The sequence below is a fragment of the Sebastes umbrosus genome, chromosome 19 (assembly GCF_015220745.1).
Source record: "Sebastes umbrosus isolate fSebUmb1 chromosome 19, fSebUmb1.pri, whole genome shotgun sequence".
Classification (NCBI taxonomy): domain Eukaryota; kingdom Metazoa; phylum Chordata; class Actinopteri; order Perciformes; family Sebastidae; genus Sebastes; species Sebastes umbrosus.
The window spans coordinates 13,413,473-13,422,948 of NC_051287.1; the positions used below are offsets into that span (position 1 = coordinate 13,413,473).

The 9,476-nt window shown below is 41.5% G+C and overlaps 1 protein-coding gene across 1 annotated transcript in view; it reads left to right on the forward strand.

Annotated features, from left to right (window-relative positions):
* Window positions 1-9,476, forward strand: part of pcsk5a (proprotein convertase subtilisin/kexin type 5a) — a 29,108-nt gene that overhangs the window by 17,815 nt on the left and 1,817 nt on the right. The window contains exons 26-35 of the mRNA XM_037751846.1: window positions 463-663; window positions 2,465-2,548; window positions 2,682-2,880; window positions 3,995-4,209; window positions 4,469-4,711; window positions 5,962-6,192; window positions 6,299-6,476; window positions 7,126-7,343; window positions 7,856-7,956; window positions 8,268-8,475. Of these exons, the coding sequence (XP_037607774.1) occupies window positions 463-663; window positions 2,465-2,548; window positions 2,682-2,880; window positions 3,995-4,209; window positions 4,469-4,711; window positions 5,962-6,192; window positions 6,299-6,476; window positions 7,126-7,343; window positions 7,856-7,956; window positions 8,268-8,475 (1,878 nt within the window). The remainder of the gene's footprint in view (window positions 1-462; window positions 664-2,464; window positions 2,549-2,681; window positions 2,881-3,994; window positions 4,210-4,468; window positions 4,712-5,961; window positions 6,193-6,298; window positions 6,477-7,125; window positions 7,344-7,855; window positions 7,957-8,267; window positions 8,476-9,476) is intronic.

Consider the following 9,476-nt stretch of genomic DNA (forward strand, 5'->3'; position numbering starts at 1 on the left):
CAGCATTTAAATGTTACGGCAGGTCGAGCTAATTGTATCTACTTCCTATACAACTTCATGTCGGGTAATTCGATGTCTGACAATGCATCGTATTTCACAAGGTGATCGCTCGTTTTCAAATATTAATCTCCCAAAGTGATTAGTAGTATAGTTAGTATAGCCCTGGTCAGATTAACCCGCATTCAAAAAAATAGCTGTGCTTCCCAAATCTACCCACCAAAGTTAGTTTTGATTACACACTTTTTTAAAAGCATGCACCCTGTAAGTTTGATATCAACCGATCTATTAAAGGTATTAAAACTGGGTTTTGACACACGACCTATAAATAGACTTTGTGTAAAGTTTGCAGAGTTCCCCTTTATGTAAAGTACAAGTACCTGAAATAGTGAATTTGCCCTGCTATGTGGGTTACATACAATATAGATTTCAAATAACAGAGAAACGTCTCCTACTTTTTCCCAGAGGGGAGTTGTGTTTCAGTGTGTCCCGATGGTTCATATGGCGACGAAGACACCAACGACTGTGAGGAGTGTCACTCAGACTGTGCGACATGTGGCGGCCCGGAGACCGATGACTGTCTGTCCTGTGAGGACGGGAAGATGCTAGAAAGCGGAGAGTGTGTGTCTGACCATGAGGTCTGTCCCATTAAGACCTTTCGCAGCGGTGAGACTAATACTTATGTATTCCACTAATCCAACTGTCTGTTCATAATGAATCAGGGATTTGGGCACTTTCACAGGGGCAGAAAAGAAATCTTGGAGGGTAATTGGTCTGTGTGCCACCGTCCCTGAATCCCGTACCAACTTAAGTACTCGAAACAGGCAGAACTACTGAACGTCGGCCAGATACGGACTTTGAAATAATTGATTGTATATGCTGAACATTTAGTTCCCCCCAAGAATTAGTTGGACAGACCTTTAAACAACATATGGTAATTAGTGCGAGGCAAGACATCTTAATTATAGGAACTAAAGTAACTCTGAGGAAAGTACATAGGTTAATACAAAGGTTGAAAATGAACACACAGAAGTAAAGTTATTCTTAAACTTTGAATCTCAGCAAAGCCTTAGATTAAAGCCTCAAACCTTTATGCAAAATGTGGAATAGCACAGTGATGCAGAATGCAATTGTGATTTTGTGTATTCACCAGATGATTAAGGTTGTGAAGAGTGGATTTAAGTACTAATCTTAGTTGTTGTTTTTTCTAAATGCTGTTCTTGTAAGACATTTTGGGAAACATGCTTTCTTGCGGGGAGTTAGATGAGAGGATTAACATCACTACATTAAATATGAAGCCACAGCCAGCAGGCAATTAGCTCAGCTTAGCACAAAGACTGAAAGCAGGGGGAAATTGCAAGCCATGTCCGAAGTTAAAGATTGGACTTGCGGAAGTCACTGCACCCAGCCAAGAAGTAGTTAGTGCACAGAACCCCAGTAAAACAAAAGCTTGCCATGTTCAGATTTCTGTAATATTTATATAGCAGCTTTCTACGCCAGACATCAAAAAGTATGTGTTGATGAGTACAATTTAGAGGTGTTGGTTGGATTTTTTTAAACTTTGGACAGAGCCAGGCTAGCTGTTTCCCCCCGTTTCCAGTCTTTATGCCATGCCAAGTCATTGTTTTGCAAGTCGCAAGGCAAGTCCTAAACAAGTCCTAATGCTCTCTTCACCAAATGTAATGTCATTTTAGAGAGCCAAAGTAACTGGCACTCAGTAATGTAACGTTATGTCTTCATGGTTTCCTCCTGCAACTTGATTGGATGCTGTTGGATTGGTTCAAACAAAGTGGATCTGAAGTGTAAGGTAATCAAATGCGAGTCCCAATAATATTCACCAAAAAGAAAGAGTCCAGAGTTCAACAAAAACACTTTTCTGGGATTCAGCAATAAACAGCAAAAGAGAGAAATTCAGTTAGTTCAGTTCAGCTTTTTCCCCCCACAAACAAAATCAATAAAGGATCTCTCAAAAAGTAAATAAACCCAACATCTCCGACACTGTTGGAGTTACCTCCGCTACCGAGCAGTTGATCGTCTATGTTGACACACTTTTTAAATAACATACTGTATAATCTTTGGGGGGAAGGTATCAAGTATTTTCAAGTCAAAAGGCTCAAGTCGGAGTGAAGTCACAAGTCGAGTCCACGCCTCTGCTTTATGATAAGCTAAGATAATCACCTGCTGGATCTAGCTTCATATTTAGCATACAGACATAGATAAGTTGGTATCAATGTTCTCATCTTACTCTTGACAAGAAAGCTCATAAGTGTCTTTCTCAAAATGTTGATATTTAGCAACCTCTGTTTCCCGCCTTATACTGCGAGTCGCTAACAACATTGCTTACCACTATCTGACAGATGGGCACCACCTGTTAGTCAGGATACTGATTTGTACCATAATAGTCCTGGAGCAGAGATAGGTTTCCCTCTGTGGCTCCATCCTGTTCACTGTGTTGTTTCCCCTCCAGATGACGGAGAGTGCGAGGACTGCCACCCATCCTGTGAGTCCTGCTCTGGAGAGGAGAAGAACCAGTGTACAAAATGTGCAAAAGGTCTGTCAGTCACACACGTAGATTAGATGTTTTCAGACCTGCAGCAGTAGTTTAATATTTTCGTGGTAACACCGCAGCGTATCCAACTGTTTTGCAGCGCAGTGATGATGTTTACTCGTTCTTCCTCCTCCAGGGCGGTTTCTGACCACACAGCAAACATGTGTGTCAAAGTGTCCGGGGGGGTTCTTTGCCAGTCGGCTGAGCGGTGTGTGTGAGGCCTGCCCTCCAGGCTGTTTGCAGTGTGTCGACGCTCAGCACTGCAGCCGCTGTCAGAGCACTCGCAAAGCTCAATTATACCTGCAGGCTGGACAGTGTGTCCAGCAGTGTGTCAGGTCGGTGGTCAATCACATCAATATGAATTGATTTATGGAGGTATGTGCATGCTTTTTTTACATACTGGGACATGAGTGTGCTGCAGCTCTATCTGGAAATTGATTATTCTCAGTTTGGAAGTACGGTGAGGATTTAACCCTGCTGGCAAAATCATGTTGAAATCGCATCTTTTGAACATCAGGCCAGATGTTTGAGGCATGAGCTCTGAAGAGCCAAAAATAAAATGTCAGGAGACGTATTTGCTGGCCGTGATTCTGACGTTTCCTACTTGATGTTTATGTGCCATTAACTTGTGACATCCTTGAGTTTGAAAGAATATCCCGTCCTTGCTGACGAGGTCGTTGAAGCTCCATTAGCGCTGAGACGACTATTTGAACTTTTTGGCCATGAGGCTCTTTATTTTTATTTTACTTTTTACTACTTGCTTTTTTTTTTTTTAGCAACACTTAAGTACTACATGATCGTCTGGATGAATTATTAGTAGTCGTCTGTAGACTGAAGCAAAGGGCAGAGCAAAATGTCAGTCATCTTGTTTACCCGGCAGCAGCAAGCACACACATTATGACAGCATCTTTCAGTTTTTTCTCATAGTGAAAAAATACAAATATATGCAGTCCAACTTGACACATATTACAAGGAAAACTAATCAGTTAATTAAGAGACTTTATACAACATCAATGTTTATACTTGCCATGGTCTTAAGTTGGAATATGAAAGTAATGCATCTGTTTAGTGATACGTCTAATTTATGTCCGTTATGCAGCCTGGTTGAACTGATATGGACGAGGATGCAAATCTGAAGTATAGGCTTTTAATGTGGATTATATAACAAATGAGCACACACGTCTTAATCTTGTACTGTCTTAAATATAAATGACATTTATAATGAAATGAAATGGCTATTATGAAAGGCAAAATCTATGTAGAAAGAAAGAGCTGGCAGCAGCAGAGACACTGCCAGTGTGGACACCACACGCGTAAGAGACGCAGTAGTTCAGCAAGGTAGCCGCCACACGCTGCTCATGTACCCAGTGTGGCCCTGCCGTAAGACGGGGCAGCCCTACTTGTGTCTTTGCATGTGTGTCTGCTGACGTCTGTTTTGCGTTCTCACAGGGGTTACCCTGCAGGTCAGGTGTGTCGTAGCTGTGCAGCAGGCTGTGCGTCCTGTGGGAAGAACGCCACCCACTGCCTCAGCTGTGAAGAACCTCTCCTCCTACACAAGCACCAGTGTGTGGAGGAGTGTCCTCCGGCGCACATTGTCCGGGACAGGGAGTGCCAACACTGCCCCTCAGCCTGCCAGGAGTGCAACCCGCTAGGGCAATGCACAGGTACTGAAACACAATGCAAACCGGGACTTATTCAGCTGTTAATGCTCAATTCAGACATTGTATTTAATCTACTGTGATCAAGTGAGTGTGCTCGTCATAATGACAACATTTGACTCATCTGTCTCAAGTCTATTTTTCATTCATGTCTTGTCGTTTTTTTGAAAGTGAGTGAAACCCATGCCTGACATGCCTCTCCAAGACTTTAGGGTACTTAGTATAGTTTCCTGTACTAAATAGTTCTTCCATGTTCTTTATGCAGGCTGTGAGGAGCATCACTTCCTCCACGAGGGTCTGTGTGTGCCGGACTGTCCCGAGAGGTTCTTTGAGGACAAAGAGCAAAGGGAGTGTTTGCGTTGCCACCCTGACTGCGCTTTGTGTGACGGCCCGAACAACAACGACTGTGATGGCTGTACGGACCCCGAGGCCACTCTGTACAACGGAGCGTGCCTGGCAGCCTGCCCCTCCCATACCTATAGAGACGCTATCACAGAAGAATGTAAAGGTACAACAGAAAACAGACAGCAACTAATTTGAGATGTTGCATGGATGCACTCCTCTGATCAAAACCCATTTATTTTGTTAATGTTATACATTTATATATTCAGAGCTCCTGCCGTTTGGGTATGACAAAGTCAGAGATGCTCCATTTCTCATAAAACACTGATGCAATATTTTCTGTCCTGTGTAGCGTCCTTCATGCATTTCTCTCAATTATATTCTCTACTATGCCTGTGAGTGTGTTTCCTGACTTTAGCCGTCTGAAAAGCGTTGCTATTTTAGTTTGAGCTAACAGGCAGCTGTCAAACCTTGAAAACAGAACAGCGATGCCAAAGACAGTTCCCTAGAGATAGACGCACTCTGGTTTTGTTATTCAAAAACACAGAGAATGGTGTGTTTCTCCCAGGAAAATGTTGTAGGCGATGCCCACTTTTGTTGCTACATAAAGTAGCTGCCAGCAGTAAGACGTTTAAAAGGAAGTGCATTGCTGCACTGCACAATGGACAGAGGGGGATTCTTAATGTTTATTTTCATCTGAAGTGGAAAAACAGGCAGCAGAAAATGTTTTCACAGATCACAAACCAGATCAGATAAAGTGTATTACTACAGAAAAATAATGAATAATTCACATCTTTGACCTAATAATGTTTTATTATCAAATCAACTATATATCAGATAGATATCAAGTCGTAGGTGTGATATTATCCTTTGACTCAGTTACGTTTTTATGCCTCTGCACCGGCGACAGCTGTGCCCCTGGCCACTTTTATTATGTTTTCCGGTTGTCCGTCCGTCCGCCCATGCCACTCTTAATTCTCAATATCTCAGGAACACCTGTAGGGAAATTCTTCAAATTAGGCACAAACATCCACTTGGACTCAAGGATGAACTGGTTAGATTATGGTGGTCAAAGGTCAAGGTCACTGTGACCTCACGTCCGTTCCATTCTCGCGATATCTCGGGAACACCTTGAGTGAATTCCTTAAAATTTGGCACAAACGTCCAGTTGGACTCAAGGATGAAGTGATTAGATTTTGGTGATCAACTGTGACCTCCTCACAGACCTCACAAAACACTTTATTGGCCACAACTCAAGAATTCATATGCTAACTATGACAATTTTACACACATGTCTGATAGAATAAAATGTTGAAGTGATGATATTTTGGAAAGACATGGATGTAAACTGCAACTTGACTGGCTGGCGGAGGTGTACAACCGCGAGGCGGTAATTCTAGTTACTTGTATTTCCAGACTGCGATGCATCATGCCTTACCTGCCTCCACGCCGGCTCCTGCACCAGCTGCAGAGAGGGTCACAGGCTAGAGGGCCACGGACATTGTGTGCCATCAACCAACAATTGCTCGCCTTACCAGTACGCAGACCAGGACGAGGAATGCCATCCGTGTCACAAATACTGCCACCGGTGTTCAGGTCCCGGCAAAACTCACTGCCTGAGCTGCAACCAGAGACATCTCTTGCTCAGTGAGTCCACTTTGGTCTTTGCTCTCTGAAATCTGCTGGAAAGCTCTTCAGGCATCTGTGACTTGTTTGTTTTAACTCTATGATCATGTGTGTTTTGTTGGCACAGATGGCACCTGTGTGGATGAATGCCCCACGGGTTACTATGAGGGTGAGTCGTGGCAGAAATGTGAACCTTGCCACCCTTCCTGTCAGTCCTGCGTTGGAAAGCACAGCCACGAGTGTCTCTTCTGTAAAACCCACCTATTTCGAGAGGGCAAAGAGTGTGTGGAGACCTGCCAGCACAGGTAGTTTAACCTGCTCACCGTCCAGCTGTGTCACTCATCCATTACATTAAAGTGCGGTCACACAGTGTTGTCATTAATAAAAGATTGTCACATAATGTCATTGTGGAGAGCAAACCGTTGCTTTTCTTCAGTTAGCTGGACAGGGCCGCAGTTTAGAGATGGAGGCTAATTTAGCCTGAGATTTAAATAGCCCTTCATGTGGCCTGTAAAATGCTAATTAGACTTGATTTTATTTGGGGTGTGGTGATTGAGAGAGTTAAATTAATGTGCCGGTAAATTGAGGTGCAGTTAAATACTCGAGAGAAAACACAAAAGGGATCCAAAGGCTTTTTATTCCTCTGCCACCCTACACACTTTCAGAACTTCATAGAGAAGCATATACAAAAAAAAAAGAAAATATCACTTTGAATTTATAATGCAGAACGTGTGTCTCGCTCTCCTCAGCAGTGGTTTGAAGTGTTTTGTTATGGCTGCGTTCCCTCTGTCACGGTGTCTCGGTCTATGTCATGTCTGAGTACTTGTGGTTGTGTACAGCTGTATGTGACTGAGTAGCTGTGAGGAATTTCCTTTGAGGACAAACACAACTCTAATCTCATCACTTTTTAATTGAATCTAATCTATCATAACTTTCTCACCATCTATCCGATAGTCACTATGGAAACACAGACTCAAGGATGTGTGAGAAGTGTGATGCGAGTTGCGGCGAGTGTATCGGGGGCGAGGAGGACAGCTGCCTGAGCTGCCCTCCGGGTCTCATCTACTTGCGGAAAGAAGGCCGTTGCCTCCCCTCGTGCCCTCAGGGACACTACCACGACGCTGCGCACAGGACCTGCGAGCCCTGCCACGCCAGCTGCAGAGCATGCTCAGGTATGAGTGTCCACTCAGCAGTAATTTGATATCATGCAGATGTAGGTGATGAGATATTGATGCTGCTAATTCTCCACGGACTGCAGATGTGAAAGTGGTGGACTGCTTGGACTGTGCTGTGTATAGACCATAGTAATGTTATATACAGTACAGGTTCATGTGCACTGTATATCGTACAAAAGGGACATTCATCTTAAAAGAATATCCTGAACAACTTCATTACGGCTGTCAGTCAATTAAAATATTGAATTGTGATTAATCGCATGATTGTCCATAGTTAATCGCGATTACTCGCAAATTAATTTTTTATCTATTCAAAATTTAATTAAAGGGAGATTCGTCAAGTATTTAATACTCTTATCAATATGGCCCAGATGAATTTATATCAGGCTTTGGCTACACAATACTTGTTGGTAGGATCAATTCATTGTTGGTTTTGATATATTCTTGGGATTTGTTGACAATAATAAAAATACAAAATATTCCCAGACTAACTTGTCATGTATCTGCAGGAAAAGATTCCCTGTCCTGTGACTCGTGCTACCCGGGATACCTGCTCTCAGATGGCATCTGTGAGTCCATGTGCAAAATCGGCCTGTTTCCTGTAATAACGGTAACCACACTTTTTAATTTCACAAATATTAACTTTTTATATATAAAAAGTTCTTATAATGTAATTCAGACTGCCTTATTACTGCACCAGGAGAAATCTCAAACAGCAGACTGAAAATTATTACTGTGTTCAAAATGCTGTGAGGCAACTGACTGAAAGTGTCTGGCAGGTAGATGCATATTAATTGATTTAAGCTGAAAGGCAGTGCATCACCGATATTCAGTCCTTTTTAGAAATGAAAGTTTTGCATATCTTTGGAGAGTTTTGGTCTGTAGTCTTGTCAATATCAGTCCTTTCTCCCGTCTCATCAGCGTTCAGGTCACGTTTGTGAACGCTGTGATGGCTCTTGTATGGAGTGTCGGGGTCCTGGTCCGGCCAACTGCACCATGTGTCCCACTCAGGCCATCTTAGAGGCTGGAGGGCGCTGCCTGCTTTGTTGCCGCCATGAGGAGGATGAAGAGGAGGATGAGGATGCGGACACAACGCAGAAGGACTGTTGTAACTGCACTGAGACTCGAGGTAGGCTGTAGGTCTTGCTTATTGAAAGATAACGGAGGAGGATGGAGAGGCACATGACGGGGTGTCAAGTGTTTATTTTCTGGAACTCTTTTTCTGAACTTTGTTAACGCTGACATTCAAAATACTTTTATCTTTTCTGATGGTATACTATGACTTTTGTATGACATTTTTCAACATGCTATACTACAATTTTTGTGACATTTTTCAATATACTATGCTATGATTTTTTTGTAACGTTTTTTGACATACTATGAATTTTTTTTAAGTTCTATACTATGACTTTTTTTTACTTTTTTTTCGAGGTACTAAGCTATGACTTATTTGACATAGTATACTATGACTTTTTTTCAACATACTAAATTATGACTTTTTTTTAGACATACTATACTATGACTTTTTTTAACCTTTTTTTCGACATACTTTTTTTTCCATACTATACTGTGACTTTTTCTAAATCTTTTTTCGAGATATTAAATTATGACTTTTTTTCGACATACTATACTATGACTTTTTTCTACCTTATTTTCGACATACTATACTGTGACTTTTTTCGACATACTATACTATGACTTTTTTCTACCTTATTTTCAACATACTATACTGTGACTTTTTTCTACATACTATACTATGACTTTTTTTTACCTTTTTTACGAAATACTATACTATGACTTTTTTTTGATATACTATACTGTGACTTTTTTTACATACTATACTATGACTTTTTTTTTCAAAGTTCTATACTATGACTTTTTTTGACACACATTACCGTGACTTTTTTCTCTTTTTTTCCGACACACTATACTATGACTTTTTTTTCGATAAACTATAATACGACTTTCTTTACTTTTTTTTCGACATACTATGACTTTTTTTTCGACACATTATACTGTGAGACATACTATATACTAGGACTATTTTTTACTCTTTTTTTTGACATATTCAGATTCAGACAACTTTATTGATTCCAAAAACGGCAATTCATTCACACCTTTCCCCATCAC